At 39.8% G+C, this 23,150-nt stretch overlaps 1 protein-coding gene across 1 annotated transcript in view; it reads left to right on the forward strand.

Moving 5' to 3' along the window:
• Window positions 1–23,150, forward strand: part of LOC146805930 (retinal guanylyl cyclase 2-like) — a 468,140-nt gene that overhangs the window by 440,198 nt on the left and 4,792 nt on the right. The window contains exons 18-19 of the mRNA XM_085620568.1: window positions 6,709–6,794; window positions 18,505–18,596. Coding sequence (XP_085476694.1) covers window positions 6,709–6,794; window positions 18,505–18,589 — 171 coding nt within the window. The 3' untranslated portion in view covers window positions 18,590–18,596. The remainder of the gene's footprint in view (window positions 1–6,708; window positions 6,795–18,504; window positions 18,597–23,150) is intronic.

Consider the following 23,150-nt stretch of genomic DNA (forward strand, 5'->3'; position numbering starts at 1 on the left):
ATGTCTGCACTACAATCTTGTCGTTCACAGGTAGCTGCAGTTTTTCCTGACAACACTGAGGTGAAACCCCATGACGTAGTTCCGGGAGACTTGGTCCTCGTGAGGAACTTTGATCGAAAGACTCAGCTGGAACCTAGGTGGAAATCGCCCCAGTTGGTGTTGCTCACCACAAGGACAGCCGTGAAGATCGAGGGCAGGAAAGGTTGGATTCATTCAAGTCATATCAAGAAATTTCATGGACTAAAATCAGATGTGAATACCACACCTTGTGTGTCTTCACCCATTGACTCAAAACTTCCTTTTGTTGAAAAAAGTAAATCCGAACTGTATCAACTAAAACTCAGATCCACCCAGTCGAGCAATTTGATTGTTTAAGTCCTCTCCAAGGTGAAGCGGTTGAATTGTCTCTGACATGTATCCCTTGGACCTGAATAGAGAAAACACCCGAAAAATGTTGAAACGACAGGCGTATTGTAAATTACTGCGTAGTCATTGCATAGTGACATTATTAATTTTGTTTTCCTTAAGTCTTTTAATAATTACTGCAAGTATATTGTTGCACATATATTATCCTATTTCTAGACATGTTTACAATGTTACTGCTGAACATTCTTTTAGTGAATTACCTCCGCTTGAGTTGTCTTATAGATTTGCGCTGCGCAACAACACGTTTATCAGTATGTTACATCATTCCCATCAGGTTAGCAATGCTACAAATTGTTGGATATGTGGCCGACTCCCTCCCTATCAGAATTATAAAGGAATTCTACCTCTCTTTCCATACCCGTTCACACACAACGGCTCCTGTGGAGCATGGTTTAGCTTAATCAATTCCCTAGATTCGAATTCTGCAGTTTATCAAGATAACTGGGTATGGGGAAATTTGAATTTATTTTTACTTAATGTCTGCTATCCTAACAAGGAGGGACTTCCCCAGAGAACAGGAACTGATCTAGAAAATGAAGTGTATGGGTTAGGTAATTTTACGCTTAATCTTATGATCCTAAATGTCGAATCCGAAGTTACTCCAATTTTGCCCGCTATGTCAATATTTCCAGTTAAAGGTGAATTATGTGTAAAAAAGAATGGTTCCATACATATGGGCCATAGTAAATGCACCACTGTAGTAGAATTTAGTGATCAAGGCAAGTCTACATTTAGAGCTTCCCGCCATTCTTATTTCATATGTGGTCAGACGGCATATGTACGTTTGCCTCTAGATTGGGATGGTACTTGCTACATTGGATTCCTTTTGCCACCTGTTTTTCTAGCTCCTGCTGATTATCACAGAAATATTCATTTAGTATATAATAGAGTAAGGAGAGATCTCCCGATAGTCGATTACACTGAAACGGCATGGGAAAAATACACAGATTTCAATAAAGGTCTCTTTCCCTATATAGGTACCGTTACCAATAGTAAGCTGATACGTAGATTAACTAGAACCCTTGAAGCAGTAGTGAACGAAACTATTTCCGCCTTAGGCAATTTAACAGAAGAACAGTCTGCTATGCGGATTGTTGTGCTTCAAAATCGTCTTGTCGGGGGATCAGCTCTGGTCTGGCTCTCCTCCTTTCTGAGGGACCGCACTCAGGCGGTCCGACTAGGCGATTTCACCTCCACCCCTCTCTCTGTCACCTGCGGTGTTCCCCAGGGCTCCTCTCTCTCTCCCTTACTCTTTAATCTCTATATCTTTCCTCTTATCTATGCACTCCAGCAGCTGGAGGTCACTGTTTACAACTACGCGGATGACCTCCAGCTCATCTTTGATCTGTCCCTCTCTCCTCTCTCGGTCTCTAATTTCCAGTCAACTATGACATTCATCAGGGACTGGATGAACCACAACCATCTTAAACTGAACCCTGACAAGACCGAGCTGGTTCTCACTGGTGGTTCATCCAGCCCCTGGAACTCTCTTTTCTGGCCCCCCTCTCTTGGCCCGGCACCATCCCCCTCCACCGTGGTCAAAACACTGGGTGTTAAAATGAATAATCAGCTCACTCTTCACTCACAAATCAGTTCCGTGGTTTCCTCCTGTTTCCTCACTCTCCGAACTATCCGCTCTGTCTCCCGCTTCTTCTCTCCCCAGGCACTTAAGATCATCATAGCCGCCCTGGTAATCTCACGATTGGACTACGCCAACGCCCTCTATCATGGCATTCCAGCGTATAGCCTGCGTAGACTCCAAACCATCCAGAACCAGGCGGCCAGGCTGATATACAGCCTTCCACGCTACCACCACTCCACCCCCCTTCTAAAAAAGCTTCACTGGCTCCCCGTGAAACAACGCTCCCTTTTCAAGATCGGATGCATGGTTTTTCAGGCCCGCCAGGGCACTGCCCCCGCTTTCATCGCCTCATTAATTAACCCTATGTCCCCGCTAGAAATCTCCGGTCTTCCTCCAAGTCCCTTCTCCAGACCCCCCGCTTCTCACGCAAAAAGTGGGGCGGTTCTAACTTCTCAACTCTGGCCCCTACTTTCTGGAACTCACTTCCAGACAATCTCCGTTCTGCAACTCAGTATCTCTCCTTCCGTAGAGACCTGAAAACTTTCCTTTTCAGCCAGGCTTTCCCCGCCTAATACTTACTCCACCCTTCCATGGTCCTTTTTCCTCAGTTACTGAACCTCCAGCTCCAAGAAACCGCAAGGTGTACGCCGCGCTCTACAAGTGTTTTAAATTAGAAATTAGAAATTGTCCTTGACGTCATCCTGGCCGATAGGGGCGGAGCTTGTAGGGTCATCGGATCAAGCTGTTGCATTTTCATACCAGAAAATTCGCCATCTGTATATAAAGCCATAACTCGCCTTCATAAGATTGTAAGCCAGATACACCAGAATCCAGGCACCTGGACTTGGTGCGTCCACCGTCAACATGTCCTCTGTCAGATCCGCCATGAATAGGCCGGATATTCCATTCCTAAGTATGAAAGGCCACCGACTTTATATGGTTCACTTATGCCATTTTACAGTCCAGGCAAGTAGGCCCTGATTCTGTCATCGAACTCTTCTTGCCTTCTGCCTCTGAAAGCTCCAGTCTGAGCCTGCATCTGCGACCATGAACTTTGTCTCATTCTCTGCGCGGCTCACGAAGCCTGACATCAGCCCGCTGCCTGCCAAAAACTGTATTTCACCTTCGAAATTATCTGCTCCGTTCCCTGCCCGATGCATTCCTGTCTAGTAGTTTAAGTAAACATTTTTCCAGCTACCGAGCAAAGGCCCGGCTTCTCTGTCTTTACGCAAGTAATTCATAGCCCTATTGCTATGGAAGATTTCCGCCCTCGCATCCAGTGTAGACACTTAGACGCTTGTACACGCACTAATGGTCAGTATAGTCAGTATAGAATAAGATTCTACTCGAAGAGACCTCTCTTTTGGATAACTTAGTTCTTTAAACATAGGATGTTAGATATGATTTGGGATTAGGTTGACTTGACCGTCCAGACTTCTGTCGCCACATGTAGAGCTAAATGTCAAGTCCCCTTCACCCCCTAGTTGCACGTCAATTACACGTCATGCTGCTGCGCGCGCATCTCTGCCAAGTATTTCTGCTGACATTGCGAAATTCTTTCATGTAACCACCCTCTTATGACATCACATCTGATGACGTTCTTTCATCACTCCCAGTTACGCCTATTCTTGCTACGCATGTGAAATGTTATCTTTGCTATCAATTGTTACGCCTCTTGCATTGGCCTCACTGTAATACCTATTGTATAAAAGTGAATAATTATCAATAATGTATGTACTTCACTTCCTGAACCTTCGTGGTGATGGAACTTGGAGCAACCGATTATAATCGACCACTGGAATAAAGCCCATTCCGAACCTTTAATACCACGGATTCTGCCTCTTATTTACTGAGCTATTTTTATTATGTTTCTGTATCAAATTAAGTCCCGGTAATTAAATTATTTACCACACCACAACTAAAATAAAATGAAATTAAATACCTATTCCACTATTTACATTTTTAAAATTCAATTAAATAATTAATTTACAAATAAAAAATTAATAGGTAATTACTTATTTCCTAATGAACTTCTGACCCTACACTCCTACAAACCTAGCATCCTGCAACTAAAATATGAGTAAAATATTATCAGTATTGAATATTTTCCATAATTAAAAATCAATTAAATAATTAATTAATAATGCATTGTCAATTAATTATTACTTAACTTCCCATCCTACACCCCTACTAGCCTAGCAGTTCACAACTAACATATAAGTAAAATAAATAAGTATTCCATAAGTTATATGATTAAAAATCAAGTAAATAATTACTTAACAATGAATAGTAAATTGATAATTAATTATTACTTAATTAACTTCCCACCCTATACTTCTGAAAACCTAACAGCCCACATATAGCATATACCAAAAATAAATCAGTATTACATAAATTACATAATAAATATAAATCATATAATTAAATAAAATGTATTAAATAATTCTTAATCATTTATTACCAAATTAACTTCTCACCCAATGCCCCTACAAACCCAACTACTCACTACAACACTATATATTACCATTAAAAAGCAACAAACAACTATAAATCGCTTAAAATTACAAGCTAGTATCTAAAAATCAATTAGTAACATATATGTACATAATAGTGACACATAAAATAAATATATCAACTAAAACACATTAAAATTATCAAAACACAATATTTTTACCCACTCTATTAGTGAAAACTATATTAAAGACATTGATATTATTGACAATGATATTACTTAAAAAACTCTGTTCTTGCCAACGATATTTGTGCTTCACCATATTTGCGTAGCAATATTTAATTTCTGATATTTTTGTCTCTCGATATTTTTTAAATGGCCATTATTATTGTCCAAACACCGCTAATGAGGTCTGGGTAGCAGAGGAGCTTACAAGGTAGCTTGGGAGGGCTGGTGCATGGAATCAGGTAACAATCCCGTGATGGTAAATGTCTCTGCTGTGGTAACTTTATTAAGCTCATTAGGTTCTTCAGGTAAGTGTTACAGAACTGTGAATATTCATGGATCGGCCATTTCTCTGCAACAGGATTTAGTTCAGGGGAAACCAGTAGGAGAGCATCCCTTAATATGTCATCTTTTGAGAGGTATAAGGATAAGTATCCATCCTTTGCCAAAATAGTAAGCGTTGTGGTCTGTCAATCTAGTTCTGAACATGTCTAATGTTTGGCTAGATATGTTTCTCTTGCCTTAAAATATTTATCAGCAAAATTAATGATGCTCTTTTGTCTAATCTATTTGAAAAGAGTATCTGATGTCAATGCTCTGGACTTGCCTGCCAGGCGGTTTAGTCCTTCAGGGGTACTGTTTTCAATTATCATGAGAACAAATCCCCTTATTTCTTGTGCGAAGTATCCACCTTTACCAGATGATCCGAAGCTTTACATTGTTTGTCACCTAACTCCTAATTTCCTTCACTCATTTCTTGTTTCACTCTTTCTTGGTGGGTTCATCAACCATTCAACAGGAGGGAAAAGACACTTCAAATTTAGGACTCATTATTTCTGGGGAATTATGGCCTCAAATGCTTTTTATTTAGGTTCAAGATTCATTTAGGGCATTCTGAGAGCAGCTGACTGGTCTTCGGGTTCCATTTTTCAACTTTTTATCTTAAACCTATATTATATGGATACATGTATCTACTTCTGTGACAAATACGCTTTAAAATAGCATGATATGAGCTTCCAGTCTTGAAATAAAATCTGTATTTTCCAATATTCTTACGTAGGAAAGCCATCATTGTATTAAAGACACAATGGTCTGTATTGGCCATCTACTATTCATATAGTTCAACAATGAATGTGTTACTTGTTTGTTTTTCCGCCCTACAGTCTTATAATGTTATTTGTCTCATATTAGGTAAACCTGTTACAGTGCCTCAATCTATAGGATTTTTCTGAGCAAGAGGGAGAATGATTGGTCCTCTTCCTTTCTAACTTTGTTCTTGTTTGTTTCTAGTTCACTATCTTTCTGGTTTTCCACAATTTGGGTTAAGCTGCACAACATCAGGATGTGATGACGTGCTAGGACTGCATATAGGACTAATTACAAACCTGTGCTTAAGACTGTCCGTTTTGTCATAGGGCTTCTGGATAGTGTAGGTTTTTTATTGTTATTTTACTATATATGGTGATCTCCTTCCTATTTTGCTTTTTAACTCTGGCTGCTGTTAAAATAAAAGCAAGGAGGAGTAGCATAACACTTGCCTCTGTGTCGTTAATAAAATTAGAATTATAACAAAACTTGGAAAATATTGTTTCCAATTCCACCTTCTTGACTAAGGATGTTTTTGGAAATACTTCTGAAATGCAGCAAAGGTTATAAAAATAGTGTAATATAAATATTGAATACATATATCAGTTAGTAGAGTTGAGGGTGTTATTAAAAGAAAGATGCAGCTGGTTCATATTATGATAAAACAAAATACTAACACAATAACATGCAAACTCAGAAGAGAGCAAGGTGGGCTTGTCTTTTGCAGAGTGAAGCAGACTGCCTGCTCACAGCTATCAATCAAGTCATCAATTATAGAGATTTCATAGAGAAATTAAAATGGCAGTAGGGTTTGGCCATACAAAATGGTTGCATCACAAAAACATCACATTGGCTAGCCAAGACAATTCTTGCACTCACTGACACCTACTACACTTATATAATTTTTCTGTTTATTTCATTCTGTTTTGAATTTTAGGGTAAAGGAGTGGAGGAAACATTTTGGTTAGTGGGAAAGGAAGGTTTTACAAAACCGTTGCCTAATCCACCGGATGTAAAGCCTGGGTAAGTAAAGTCCAATTTGCTTTTAAAATGTAAATTAGTACAGGGAGTCCAATATTGTTTTCAAATGTTACTTTTGATTCTTGTTCATTCATATAAAACCTATCCATATTGTAGGAGTCTGTCTGATATTTTACTCAATGTGGGTGCCCTATTCAGTATCAATTGCATAAGTTATATTCATGATACTTTCAATATTTTTCCAAAGGAAAACATTTTTTTCAGTTATCCAAAGAAGGTATTTATTATCCCAGTACAATATAAGTGTTGGCAAGAATTGTTTTTCTAAAACCATAAAGGATACCTTATGATGTAAAATGTAAATCACTGAAAGTGAAGTAAGCAAAACATTAATAATTGTTGTAAAGCAAATTATTTACATCTGATTAGAAAGGTCACCAGTTTTTTGCAAGTGCAAATTGCACAGATGGCTTGTGTCCCAACACAGAGTAAGGGGTATCGCTAAGCCTCACATGCATTGTCTTTCAAATAATGGAGTGGTATACATTTTGTGCCTCCTTTGAATTTTAACCAGTTCAATATAAAAAGAAAGTGAAGGCTATGAACACATTAATGTATCTATTGAGAATGGGACAGCAAATATTATTTCTCATCAGGCACTTATAAATAGGGGTGCTGGCTTTAAGCTTAAGCACTCTCACACCCGACAACTGACTTGGAGAGAGACAGATTGTCAGCATTTCTTCATTAATGGGCTAATAGCTTATTTGATCTTGGAGGTCAGCAATAATGCTAGTTCCTTGTGTTAAAACCTAAGTTCTCCTAAAATAGCTTCTAATGAAGGAATTTGGGGCATGAGTCACTAACTTTTTGGGAGAGTAGTGGTGTCTTAGTTTAGCTTTGTTTTAGGTGTGAATTGCACCTGATATGTCAAGCTTGATTCAGCAACTATTTTCTAGGAGTAGTTACAGCTTACTCCATACTAAGGTGTAACTTACTCATAATTTACATGCCCCAATTCTCGTGTGCTTCAACTTGATTGAGAGCCTTCAGTTGACCACTCCACTACAATGCTAATATCACCTCCAAAAGTATGCACCACATACAACAAAACAACAGATCCCTCTCACCCCAATACTCCCCAATAAACGTACATGATAAAATATATTTATTGTGTGATGTCACTCCTGTTGAACATTTACTACTCATCGTGATTTGTGTACAATTGTGTGCCCTGTTAATATTTAAGTAAATCAGGACATGCTTGCTCCCTTTTACCTAAATATGCCTAGAATAATGGTAATTTTCTTCTTCAAAATAAATCTAAGATGTCGCAAAACAGGGATAAAAGCTTGGGCTTGGCATTTAGGTATTAAAGTTGAGGTAGTTTAGTCATCTTAAAACAAATGGATCCACCAGACTCAGAAGTTCTTTATTTACCCACATCCTTCTAACATTCCCTAAACATGCAAAATACAATTATTTTTTTGTTGGTAGGTTTTGTTAGGTAGACACAAGAAAGACACAAGATTTGCAATTATTCTCACTGAATGCCTGATAATTTGAATTTGACTTTGCAATTCCACATCAACTGAAGTATTTATTGTTTCTATCTGTTCCAATTTAAAGATGAAACCTGGCACCAGCACAAATCTCTGCAAAATTATCAGTAGAGGAGATACTCTCCCATGTCTATCATGATGCCCATATTCCATCTGCGGAGATGTATAAATTACTCTCTGGACCACCAACAGACTGTCTAGGTTATTTCTGACAGCAATCACTGGGGGATCTGAGACAGTCTCAAAGATCAGGGACTAAAGCAGTCAGCACTGTCTGATGCACTAAGGGTGCATCATCTTCCCTTAAATATAACCCTTCATTCATTTTTTCACTCTGGGTGCCTTGTAAATATTTATTGTACCATTATGGGTCTGGGTCCAATGCAGAAGAACACTTCCTTCAAGAAAACCCACACCACCCAAACAAAAACCTTTTTTATGTCTAGGTAACCTAAAATGTCCATATTCTGTTTTTTCAATATGCAAAGGATTGGATATTTTACTAAAATTACCTACAGTTGTTTTTCCATCAAAAGTTCTTCCTGGTCTTGGTAGTTAATGTACATAGAAATGTTTACAGTTAAAATTTTATTACAGACTTATGTTTTCATTTTGTTAGTTATGACCACATTTGGCAAAACAATAAATGCGCACCTCGGGCCTTATTCTGTTCATCTGTGGCTTTCATGGGAACTCATATGAGCTTCCAATTTGACACTCTTTAAATTGTGGGGGTTCAACTCTGTTACATTTCAATGGGCATGTAATTCAAATCCAATATTTCTCAAATACTTTGCAGGAATTTCGTTCTCTGCATATACTAGATAAGTAGTTGAATCTCTAAGTAGTTGAAAACCAAGTGATAATGTAGCATTAGTGAATAATGTGCTAATAAATGGGGAAAGAACTTTCCCAAAGCCATGTTACTGATTTTCCATTAAAATCCCCAGTTTGTGGAGAAATAAGGAGTGCTGAACACATCCCCTATTAGTAGATAGGTCCAGTCTCATCACACATAGACCTGTTTTTTAAACATTGTGTCTACATCTATGAAGAAGGAAATATAATTATTGGGATATCATTGATCAGTAACAGTTCTTACTTTTGAAACTCTGAGTTGCATAGTTTAGAAAATTGTATTAAATTTATGTGAACATTGTCACTGGTACATTTAAATTTTTTAATTTGCATACTCTTGAAATGTAGCCTAGGCCAAATGATGGGAAACATTAGCACAAATGACTGTGACTAATTTACAGTGATGCATCGAATCATATATTCAAATGGGTGTTATAACAATGTTGTTACATCAAAGTGCCATCTTGGAATGGAGGCATTTCCTGTAAGGTCTATGTGTTGATTCAAACTAAATTATTTGCAATGTTAATGTCTAGTTGCTTCATACTTGATTTCATTTTAATTACACAAAAGGATCACAAGTGTGTGACTCAGCCTAACATATTATTAGTAATGCAGTATTTCCCGTATGTTTGTGCTTTTTTAAAGTACAATGTTGGGTGATAACTATATGGCCCCAACTATTCCCATGAGGCACAGGGTCAAGACTGATTTGCATATAGCTGGGTGTGAACTGAGGTGCCGAAGTGAGTTAAAGAATGATGATGGATTCAACCCAGATCTGTGACTGGGGATGAGTGTCTGAATAGTTTCAGTGCTCTGTCCCTCATCTCCTTGTGTGTGCTTTGCTCGCCCTAAGTTGGCAGGGTATGCCCAAACGTGAGTCCCTTGTTCACTTTGCCACTGGATTCAAGCTAGCCTAGCTGATGAAGGGTGTTACCCAGAAACTGGTCCCAGAAAGCTTGTTTCCGGTTCAGGGAAGACCTGGCTTGGCAGTTCGGGCTGGACTGTTTCCATGAGGCACAGGGTCAAGACTGATTTGCATATAGCTGGGTCTGAACTGAGGTGACGAAGTGAGCAAAAGAATGATGATGGATTCAACCCAGATCTGTGACTGGGGTTGAGTGTCTGAAAAGTTACAGTGCTCCATCCATCATCTCCTTGTGTTTGCTTTGTTCGCCCTAAGTTGGCAGGGTATGCCCAGACGTGGGCCCTTCCTCACTTTGCCACTGGATTCAAGCTAGCCTGGCTGATAAAGGGTGTTATCCAGAAACCGGTCCCAGGAGGCTTGTTTCCGGTTCAGGGAAGACCTGGCTTGGCAGTTCGGGCTGGACTGTTCCCATGAGGCACAGGGTCAAGACTGATTTGCATATAGCTGCGTCTGAACTGAGGTGGCGAAGTGAGCTAAAGAATGATGATGGATTCAATCCAGATCTGTGACTGGGGGTGAGTGTCTGAAAAGTTATAGTGCTCCGTCCATCATCTCCTTGTGTTTGATCTCCGAGGCCTCCCTCATTGACACTTGCCTAACCTCCTGCAACATACCCACAAAATTCCACTTAGCTTTTGGGTTAGGTGTCATGAACCCACAGCCGTATTTTGTTCAAAACACAACATTTGCAGTTGAAGAACCAATTTTCCCATAATAATACGCAGTAACCCTTCATATTTACAGCTTTTTTTACGTGTTGATGGCTAGCCTTAACAGAGTCGCTAATACACCAGATTTGCTAACCATATCTATCCTTGTTCCTGCGCATATACAATTGAGACCTTCACGTGAGATCATGATTGGTCCCAGTTGTGTCCCCTGCTCTAGAATCCCCTTTTCCTGTCGAGTGCACCTGGGGTGAATCCCTCCTTAGGGGAGGACTCCACCCCTCACATCCCCTCCCGTGGTACACCTGTGCAGGGGCTATGCCCACTTGCCAAGCAGGATGCCCACCTCAGGCAACCCCTACACCAATCATTATCCCCCCCAGGGCTAGTGCAAGCTTTGCACCCATTGTGCATGAGCAGGTGGTTGGCCAGAAGGACCAGATGCCTGCGATCACTCCCTACCCCCAACCCCCTAACCCCTGCATCCTCTATTCGACTTCCTGCAAACATCCCTTGGAGGGCCCTGTGACACCGCTGTTATGTTTATCTAAGGAAAATGTATGCCTGAACTGTCCCACCAATCATGACCTTGCCCACCGCAGGCCAGCATAGTTCCCCTACTATCCGGCCTCCCCTGCAAACACGCTACAGTGGGCGGTGTATTAACCAGGACAGCAGGTTCTCTAAGAACATTTTGTTACCTATCTTTGACAAATGCACCCCATTCTCTAGGAAAAAAGTTCAACTTTTATCCAGCCACGAGGAATGGACAGCAGCCTGGGTGACCTGAACAACTTACGAACATATGTATCCGCTTCACTGAATCATTGAGAGCCCTGACTGAGTTACCACATCTCCACTGAGGCCAAGGTATGATATTAGACCATGAAAGCACAGTCTGAGAAAACGTATTTGCCGCAACAAAATCTCAGTGATCAACTGTTCAAACAGGGCCCAATGCGCACCAAATCGTTGTCACTGAGATGCACTATGATGAGCCCAGGGGGCATGTACCCTGTGGGTAACATTGTGTCCAGTAAAACTCTCAATTAGTCCAGACGCAGCCTTCCTCTACCATAGAAGGGCAAGTGGTAACCTGGCCGCTGCGCCCTGCTTGCAAAACCACCTGCAAAAACAACCTTTTTAGCGCGCTGCACATATGAATGGCCCGGAGCTAACACTTCTTTCATTTCCGTCGCCTCATCATTGACAGGGGTCGCCAAGAAATCCAGGAGCTGGCTTGAATCGCCGCGCCCACCACCTGCATTCAAATGAGAGAAAAAGGGGGGGTTAGGTGTAGTTGTTACAACATTTGCAATCTAACGTAGCACTTGTAACAATCAGAGGACCACTTGTCAATTCTCTGCACCACTGAGCCCGTGAGCCCCATTGTTGCCACTGTGGTAGCATCACCTATCCAAAAGGAGTGGGACCCAATCACAGCAGGGTCATACCCTGTGGCCCACAGGGCCCCATTAAATATTCTTCATAACTGAAACTTGGTCAAAGGGGTCCCATCAGAATGGACGAGGAGGGACCTCCCATGCCCTGGGGCCGCTGAGCTAGAAATGACTCAAGGTTACTTAACGGGCAACATGCACTACCTGGGGCCCTATTCAATAGGATGTAGTTGCCTCTACCAAACTGATCCGACTTGGAATGGGTGATATTCATTGCCAGGGACCTCTCCAGCCAATGAAATTCTGCAAGCTGCAAACCCCCTGCAAAATCTCTCCGTTCGTGCCCTTGTCGATGGGGCACTTAGAGTTTTGCCCGGCCCCCTCTAGGCACTAGCAACCCCTCAAGGCCCTCTTCACCAAGAAAGGTTTGGTCTGATTCGCGTGACCCAGCATTTTTGCAATAAAGGATATCACTGCGGTGTGGCTTGTAGTACAAGCCACTGACCCCCCTTCGCCCTTGGTGACCCTAGGAATGCCAGGACTGAAGTAGAAGCTAATCAATCTGCCACCCCATGTGGCCCAAGATCTTACAATTTGTGTTAAATGCCCCTCATAGGCACGCCTGGTCCTAGGCACTAAGCTGGCTGCCATGAGGCCTTGTAAGCTTGGGCACCAAGCTGCCACAGATGGTCCAGGAAAGGCATAGGGGACTCTGCTGCTCCTGGGTGATGGAACCTGAAAGCCTGCATCTTGAAACAAGATAATGTGTCAGCAGCATAAGGTTGGAGGCTTTACGACCGACATCATAATGGGCCCCCTAGACTTGAACTCCCAATCTCCAGAGTAAGAGTCTGAGACTTTAGCCACTAGCTCACTAACATCCAAAACATGCAAAATGTTTACCCCCCAAAATGTCCCCCTCACCTGCAGCAACTGCACCCCCTGCCGGAGCCACCACCAAGCACTGGGTGCACGAGTAAGGTGAGCCACGCTCTAGCCCCTGCGGCCCCCAGACAGAAGACAGCTGCACTGCTGAAGTTCTGTGCAGAGTGAGGAGTGCTCTGATTGAGGGACCTGTTAGTGAGAGACAAAGAAGAAAATCCACTGTTGGGCGTGGAGGGACTGGGCGACGTGTTTACGAGGCAGTGAGCAGGCAATACAGCCCTGCACCTTCTATAGGCAGGGCATGGCACTCTCAGTGCTTCCGGTGCCTCGACCTCACCAAGACCCAATCGCCGCCTGCCTTACTTCAGGGCCCGGTGAAAGCCACCATATGTGTTGGGGGAGCCTTTGCCAGAGCTGTAATGAAGTATCTATTATTGGATGGCGTATCACTGAATGTGCATGTATTTGGTAGTGTGAAGATGAAAGTGTGCAACAGTGGGCTGGCTCTTGTTTGCCTTCATTTATACACTATTAAAACATGCAAAATCAATTATATGCTAATGCCTAAAAATGACTTCTGAATTACAAATGGTAAAAACCTTTAACATACGGTCCCTCAACACTTTGGATGTCCATTTTCCATTCTGCTTCTTCGATCCCAACTTTCACTATTTGCAACTGTGAATTATCTCATAAACACCGTTAGAACCTATGTGCCTACCTATTTAATAAAGGAAGAACCACTTACTCTTAAGATGCACTTTCTGTCTCACCCCTGTAATAGGGGAAGTGTCAGAGTACACTATGCTGTGCAATATAGAATACATTTGCTGGAGCTGGTCATGTCATCCTGTCATCTAGAATTCTGCTAAAGTCTTAGCTTCAGTTTTGCTGTAAATATTGCAGTAAAAATGAATGAGATGTACTGAATGATTTAATGCTGCCTTTCTCCAGCAGAGGCTAGTACAGGGCATTAACAATAAGTCCGTTGGATCCGACCAAGACATGGCATAGGTTCAAGGCATCCCACAAATGCATTAACTAATTCTCTTTGTTAGTTACAGTAAATTTGTGTTATGATCCTGAATAACAAATGTATGTTTATATATGTTTGCAAAGGCAAGCACTTTCAGTCAGGGAGGTAGGCCCCAGCACCTAAGGACAGAATATCAAGGCAGTAATCTAAGTGATGGAACAAGATGTGTTTGAATTTTGTATGACTCCTCAGTTTCCATGTGCTTGCAGTGTCTCCAGTTACATGCTACACCCCCTCCTCTTTTTATTATCCCCAAGCTGTCAATATTCTCTTCTTTCACTCTCCAAATCCCCCAATAGAATGCTCCCCATTCATACCTTGCTATGCCCCCAATAGAATGCTCCCCATTCATACCTTGCTATGCCCCGTTTCAAGCATGACAATTTTCAGGTCATCAAATCACTATCCACACTTACCACTGGAATCTTTTAAACACTTTAAACATAAATACCATCCACAACTCCCTGTTGCCGGACTGTCACATACACCATAGTGCCAACAAAGCACCGGCCCATATTTTCATCTTTCTTATGCCTTCCCACTAAACTTCTATTCATTTTTTGCAAGACCTCTTGGTGAAGCCGATCAGAATGTTGCATATTCAGTATTGTCCACTCTAGGTATTACAGGCACACTTCACTCTTGGTTCACCTGTTACCTCTTGATCATTCCCACTGAGTACTCTAGGTACACCTTCATCTAGGCACATACCTTCTACCTCTGGGAGATCATATTGCCTATTTTTGGGGCCTCTTCATTTGTTGTTTATGTAACTAGACTCAACAAGCCAATGTGTAGTAAAACCCACTTCAGTTTTCACCAGCGGCTTACAGACATAAATAATTTTCATTAAAATTCATTATATGTAAATTTTCCCTTTGACTACTTCCCTCATATCCGTCTCCTCAGCCCAGAAGCGTTACGATCACATTTGATTGTCAAGTTTGCCAAGCCTCCTTCATCACCTAAACTGACTTCTCAGCCAGTCTTCACATTGTCAGCATTTGCAAGGTCCATTCTAAACGTTCTGTTTTTTGTTCTAATGTAGTAGCCGGTTGTTGGGTTCGTAGGGGGATAGGGTGGGATGTAATTTAAATTATAACTCATTTATGTTATTGTTAATTAATTTTCTATAGTAAAATAATATTTCATTGCTTAATAATTATTTAGATTGTTTAATCCTTTAATAGTTATTTTATGTATTTAAGCTTAATTTGTTATTTTTAATGTATATTTAAATTTTAAAGGTTTGATTAATTATTTTAATTGTAGTGGCAGGGTTTGGGATTTTGTTGGGGAATAGGTTGGGATGTTTATTAAATGACAAATACTTTTTTATTAATGCTAATCAATTTCAATAGTTAATTCATTATGTAATTATTACTAAATATTTAATTTTTTTTATTGTTGGATTCTTTTTTTAAATCTTACTGTATATTTGCATATTTATATTCTTGTTGGTAATATATGTTTAAGTAGTGGTTCTCGGATTTATAGGGGAATAGGGAGGGAAGCTAACAGAGTTTCAAATAATGTTATAGTAATGCTAATTATTTTTTAATTGTTAAATAATTATGTAATGAATGATTATGTAAATTGTTTTGTATTATTTCTATTAATTGTTTAATTGTACAGTATATTTAAATGTTTACATTTGTGTTAGTAATGTATATTTTAGTAGCAGGTTGTTGGATTTATAGCGGAATAGGATGGGTAGGTATTGAAATTATAGTATTTTTTACGTTCTTTGTTAGTAATATTTATTGATAATTATTAATGTATTTTTTCTAAAGGTTGGAAATATTATGCACATTATTTGTTTTGTTTTTTTAAATGTAGTGTTATGTCTTTTAATAATGTTTGTAAAAATCTTTGTATTTAAATGTTTTGGTTTTGCTAAAGTAATTTATTTTTTAATGCTGTATTTAATGTGTATTTAAAGGTTTTTGGTGTTTCCTCTTTTTGTGGTAGGGAAGTACTTTTTTATATTTTTTATTTGAATATTATTATGCATTTCTTTATATTTGCAGTTCTGTATATAATTTATTTTTATTTATAATGTGATTTATTTTTATTTTAGATTTTTACATGTTTTGTACAAAATACTTAGGAGGTGGAATGTTATTTGTTATTTGTAGTCCTACATTTTTTGTCCTTTGGCATAGACTCAAGTGAGAATAGTAAGGGCCTGATTTATATCTTGGTGGATGGGTTACTCCATAACAACAGTGACCGATATCCCGTTTTCTGAAACAGTGAAATAATGGGATCTATATTTCGGCAGACAGTATTTCTGTCACCGTTGAAATGGAGTGACCCGTCCACCAAGATCTAAATCAGGCCCATTATCTTACCCCATTTTCCCTAATGCTCTATAGATTGGAGTGGTAATAGTAAATCTAACCCCTCAGGAGTCCAATACTTTCCCTACTGTTGCATAGATTGGAGTGGGAATATTACATCTAACTCCTTTGGAGTCCTACACTTTCCCTGCTGTTGTGTAGCCTGGAGTTGCAATCTAACCCTTCCGGAGTTTAACACTTTCCACTTTCCATATTGTTGCATAGAGTAGAACGGGAATAGTAAACCTAACCCCTCCAGAGTCCCATACCTTCCCTACAGTTGAATACTAAAAAACTCAGCCATACAGCACTCTCCTGGCTGAACAGAATTACATCAAATTTAGCAGATAGCAAGATCTTGGTCCAGGAAGAAGGATTTTTGTTATTTATATAAATCCTTTAGGTTGTTTTTGATATTTCACTCTACAGATCCACCAACGATCCCTAGGAGGGGTTCTGCAGATCTGCAAATCTGCATGGTCAACCTCCTTGCATTGTGATTGGCTGGCAAAAACCTGAACAGCAAGCTGTGGCCACCATTTTAGGGTGAGGGGATTTGGTCCTCATGTCATGCTGAAATAGAGATAGTATAAGGGGGCTGTAACGGGACCACCCATGAGGTGGAACAATTGAAAAAGGTTTTTTTGTCTGTTCATTGGATCCGTGGATCCATTGTGGATCTCAGCTCGGCCATCTTGAGGCTTCGCAATGGCTCTACGGATCCAAAACACCTATTTTAAAAAAGTAGATGCACTCACAAATGCACTCAGACACACAACCCTATATACTAAGTGACACATACCAACACACACACCACAACTGCACACAGCTCTACACACATTCCCTCCCTTGCACAGCCACAAACACCCAGAAATACACAACCACACAGTCACACACACAACCTGCTCACACATTCCTTGCACACATACATACACACACACAACTACCACACACACACATCCTCACAAAGAACACACACAACTATACCCACATGAACACACACAACCACACTAAGACACCAATACTCACACAGACAACCCCCATGTTCACTCACACACATGGACATTACACACATACTCAGTCCTACACACGACCGCACATCACCACAAACACACCAGCACACACCACACACATTCCTCTGCACACATACATACAAGTACTCCCACACACACCCACCCTCACACTCATAACACACACACAAAGGCACAAGCACAACTACACCCACCCTAAGAAACACACTGACACAAACACCCTCAGATGTTCACTCTCACACACACCTACACACACACCTATGTACGCATGTGCACATACACCCCCACACACACACTTCTTGAATATAACCGTTGCATTCTTCATTTAAATGTCCTGCTTTGTAATCTAATTAAAATTACAACTAAAAGTTGAATACTGATTATCAGTTGTACAGGTGCAGAATCTCCAACTCTTGATTGTTCACAACTCAGAGTATTTTTGCACAATGCCTTTGCATGGCAATAAAGCACTCTAAAAAGCTTGGTGTGTACCTAAATACATTTTTCTTTGGAATGCAAATAACTACACTACACTGAATCAGATGAATATAATCTGTCGCTGGGTTGCCAAAATAAATGAAGGAGTGATCATACTTGTAAATGTCAAGCCCTAGCTGCCTTCCACTGCCTGAATGTAAGGGTGTGTAAGTATTAATTGTCTGAAAAATGGTTTATGTCAAATACAGTATGCATACATTGTTACTCGTATGCAACTTAAATGGTAAACTAAAACATAACTATGATTTTCTGTTCAGCACATTGAATGTGGTTCCCATCATTTTGTAATATCACATATTTTTACTATGTATATTCATCACTGTATTTACATATAATTGAAATTACATTTTTAAGTTGATCCTACAATGTAACTGAAAGTTTCTGGAAAAAGGCTATTTCCTGTTCAACATTTCAACTGTTTCTATAGGCTAAAGGATAAAAGTTAATTAATTTTCTTCATTTGGTTTTATTTTCAATTTTCATTCATCATAGAAGTGAATAGAAAGGAATTATGTACTAATGGCATGTATGTCTACTGCAGGTGTAGTTCACATGGTTTAACATCGGATGAAATTGCCGAGTTCAAAAGGCGAAAAGCAGAGAGATACCTTGCTAAAATGGCATAGACACGAGGTAGTGAAATGACTGTAACTATCTTCAGTAGTTCTCTGTGAGTTAGTCTGTGATTGTGTCCTTCCTCTCCTGTAGTAGTTTTGATTGTCTGAATGTGAGTCATTCAATTGGTGAATTCACCTTTTTATGTGCAAAGAGACAAAAAAGAGTCTCTGGGTAAAGAAGGGAAAATTACTTTCTTTAACTTCTTCATCGCAAGTGGAATTTTAATTCACAACTACCATTACGTAAAAATGTTTCTTTTTGTAATGCTAGTAAGGTGAATTCATCCACTTATACTTTTAGACACATTTATATTTCAGCACTAAAGTAGTAAATAGTTGCTGTGTAAAATGGTTTACATATATTGTAATTGATTTATAATTGTAAGAATGTTACTTTAAACTTTTGATTGTAGTCTGGATACTTATTTCTGATGTTTGATTCTTTTGCTCAGTTTTTTCTCTCAGACTTTAAGTGTAAGGCAACTACACTTTCACCAATTCAAGTCCTGTCAAGTGACCTGGTGTGTGGTACTACCCGATGGGTGTGGAACTTCAAACATAACGATTTTAAACAATAGCATTTTAAATATTTTGACTATTCACCACAATTTCATATGGGTACAAACCTGTATTGGACTAAAAAGACAATTAAGGATTCAGAATATTGATCAAACATTAACAAGTCTATTCATAGATTGCATTCCGTGGTATGTCAATAGTACTAAAATACCACAAAATGCTATTCACAAACTTACGTGCAGAGGTTCAGTCTTAACTTCTCCTATCGTTTTCTGTGTGGCGATCTCTGCCCTGACTGTGAAGTATCCCCAACCGTAAGTAAACGGTTTAGTGGTAAATGTGGGAGGGACATGAAGGAGTGTCTGAAAAATGGGGAATACTTATGATTTAAGATTAGAGGTATAAAGAGGAGTGAGGAGATTTTTTTTTTAATGGCATGCACCCATCACAAAAATTATAGACCATTTGCTATTCACAAACTACACTACAGCCCAAAAAAGGACCAAAAAAAGTAGTAGATTACTCCAGCTCCGAGATGGAATAAGTCCAATGCCACACATGGCCAACCACTGGTGCTGCAACACTCTCCAGATCCAGAGATCCTATAGGAAATGATGTTAAATTCAATTTTTAAAAATAGTAAAATAATATTCATAAATATAATGTAATGTCCAAAAATATAAATAAAACAAAATACATATTTATAATGTGTTTATAACACATTCTAATACCCTTTTTGGAATTAAAAAATCAATGCAACATTATTTTTATTAATATATGTGAAAAATTACTGTTAATGAATTCCATACATCACTTTTTTACTTTTACTTTTACTTTTACTTTTACTTTGCCAGAGGGAGACTCCACATTCTCTGTATGGTAAAGTATACGGAATATTAGCAATGTTTATTAAACTTGGAAAAGATAAGTAAAAATGCTTTTTATGGTACATATTACTGTAAAATCTATCTATTTATTGTAAATGTAGCGGAAAAAGAGCCATCATGCTACAGCACTTCTAAATTATTTATAAATCAAATCGTTAAATAATTTAAATATATTAAATTATATTAAAATTATTTTGTTATGTTTAGACTAAAAAAAGACATTTCCACCCAAAGTAAAAACAAATTCCACCCAAACTATTTTAAATAATTTTTATTTAATGTATCATTGTGCGTTTGTTGCCCTACGTGGGAAGGTAATGCCCAGACTTGCGTCCCGTGCTCACTGTACCACTGGATTCAAGCTTGCCTTGCTGATGAGGGGTGATACATCAAAGTCGGTCCTAGGATGCTTGTTTCTGGTCCAGGTAGGACCTGGCCTAGACTGGATGGACCCAAGGGAAGGAGGGTTAAGACTGATTTGCATATGGCTGGGTCCAAACTGAGGTAGTGTGATGGGCAAAAAAACAACGGATTAAACCTAGATCTGTGACTGGGGTGAACGTTTAATTTGTTCAGCATTCCGTCCATCCTTTGTTCATTTTGCAATTACAAGTGGAGCTCATAGAATCCCCCTTAGAAAAAAGGAATTACAGGGAGAATCTGTAATTCTGCATCCTATTCCCACGGCCATTCCTCATTTCCCCATGACTTTTTGCAGAAAGATTTTGGCTGCTTTCATTAACTGAAATATCTGTGTGAAATAAACAGCTCTGTGGAAATAGTGCAGAAGTCATAATTACGATAGGACCAGTAATTCCTGCTACCTACCCCATTGGAATTAAGAGGGACCTCGTAATTAGGGCCTGCGTATAACATCAACACGAGCATGGAAAAATTCAAAGAGTCCAAATCCCATTGATGTGCAAAATCACATTTAGGAGCAAAATCAAATATAGGTGCAAAATCATCCAGGGTGAAAAGTATGTAGCACTGTGCTATCATATTTAGGAGTGAAATGACATGTGGAGTCAAAGTCAACCATGGTGCAATATTAGCCTGAAGTTAGAAAATGTTTTAGGAGCACAAGTAACATTCAGGAGCATTTATGTGAAATATCACATTTAGGTGCAAAACATTCAGGGCCTGAATACGAGTTTGGCGGTGCGGGATTCACCCCACCGCTGCACCACCAAACCCGTGGTCTGGCCGCCCGCCAGATTACGAGTGTTTCTCCTGTCTAGCGGGCTTTTGTTTTGACGTTCCCTCAGCGGTAGCCTGAAAATAGGCACTACAATGGGAACACCAGAAAACAGTTCCTGCACGTCATGAACTGAAAAGTCCAAGCCGTGCAGGAACATTGCGGAGCATGCACCCAGGGGGGCACTTATTGTGCCCCCTGCATGCACCTCATTGTGCAGAGGCACCAGGGGGCCCTGTAGGGCCCTCTTTGTTTCCTCTCTGCCATGGTTTTCATGGAGGAGGAACCACCATGAAAACTGCGGTGGAGAGGAAACTCATTATATGCTTGGTGGCCTGTGGCGGTCCCACCTAGCATATTACGGCCTCCTGACCGCCGCAACACAACCAGGGAATGGTAGTTACCTATTGGCTCCCGCGGGGCAATGTCAGTCCAACCGACCTAATCGTAATAGGGCGGTCGGGAGACCACCGCACCCCCATGAGTCTGGTGGTCGATGGACCGCTAGACTCATAATCAGGCCGTTAGTCAAAAATTGGAAACACTATCATGTGCAAAAATACATTTAAGTGAAAAACACATTCAGCTGTAAAATAACATTTAGGTGACAAATCATTCTTGATGCAGCATCAACAGGAGTGTGGTGATACATTTTCAAGTACAAATCACATGCAGGTGTACAAACACATATAGGTGTACAAAATCACCTTTGGTGCAATGGCTGCAGGAGCGTGGTATCACATTTGGATGCAAAAAGAACCCAATCTCATTAAAAGAGAGCCCAAACGAACGCCACACCATCCCAATAGGAGCCTGAAATAGGCAAAACTCTCAGTGAATCCTAATAAGAAATAAAGTCGTGTAGTGCCAAAAGAAGTCCTCTCCATGAAAGAAGTCTAAAACAAGTCTTTGTCCGTCCAAAAAGATCCCAGAATAAGCCCGACACCCTAAAAAAAAACATTTTTTGACACTGTTGTTGCAAACATTCTCCACAATGTTGGATAGAGAAAAGTTGCAGATACAGATTTATAATAAATGGCCCCATTTCATGATCGTTACATCAATGACTAACAAGGTCAGTTCAGTCTTGCTACTGCTAAGCTGTAATATCTGGTGATGCAACCCATGAGCCTGGATAAAAAGAAAAGCGGGAATATAGACAGCCCTTCCGAAAATGTAAAGAGAAATATAAAATACTAATGGGCACATAAACAAGAAACACAACCTATATAAGAAACACTTACTTATGCTCTGATCTTGATAAATGTGTCAATGCTCTATAATATTTCTCGCGTTTTTTTCAACAAAATCTTGTTTTATTTATTATATATTTAAAATTCTTAGAAACGTGATTGTCTAGACACCTGACGAGTATTGTAGATTCTTTATATGCTTCAAGTAACTATTTATCCCTCTGACTTTGTTGCTTTTCATGGAGGACTCTGTCTTTTAAAGATGGGTTTTGCTTTCACCAAATGGCACAACCAGTTTCCCTTGTTTCTGAAAACACTGTACCTCATGCCCTGCAATGGCAACACTTCCACGGAAGTGGGATAATTCACCTGATAATCAATGGAGTGATGTTGAGATTTAATAATTCCTCTTGCTGACCAAACATCTGAGTGACACTGTCTTAAACCAATGGCTGAAGACGGCTGACCCAAATCAACTGATGGCTGGGGCGGGGATGACCTAATGCCCCTCTCCCTTTGTTTGTTCAAATCAAGAAGTCTTGGCTATGCCCTACCTAAACAGGTTAACCAGCTGCCTTGTAACTTGGGTTCTTTCTTGCAGGTGGATTTAATTCCACAAACAAGATGGCCACTACACGTTGGTGTTTTGATGGCAATAGAGGAGAAATGTGCTGGCAAAGTTTAGTTCAGCTCACAGAACCTTACTCATGCACACCTGATAGCTTGACACATTTTCCGAGAGGTTATAATCAACAGTGAGGGTCCATTGTATA

The sequence above is a fragment of the Triturus cristatus genome, chromosome 8 (genome assembly GCF_964204655.1).
Source record: "Triturus cristatus chromosome 8, aTriCri1.1, whole genome shotgun sequence".
Taxonomy (NCBI): domain Eukaryota; kingdom Metazoa; phylum Chordata; class Amphibia; order Caudata; family Salamandridae; genus Triturus; species Triturus cristatus.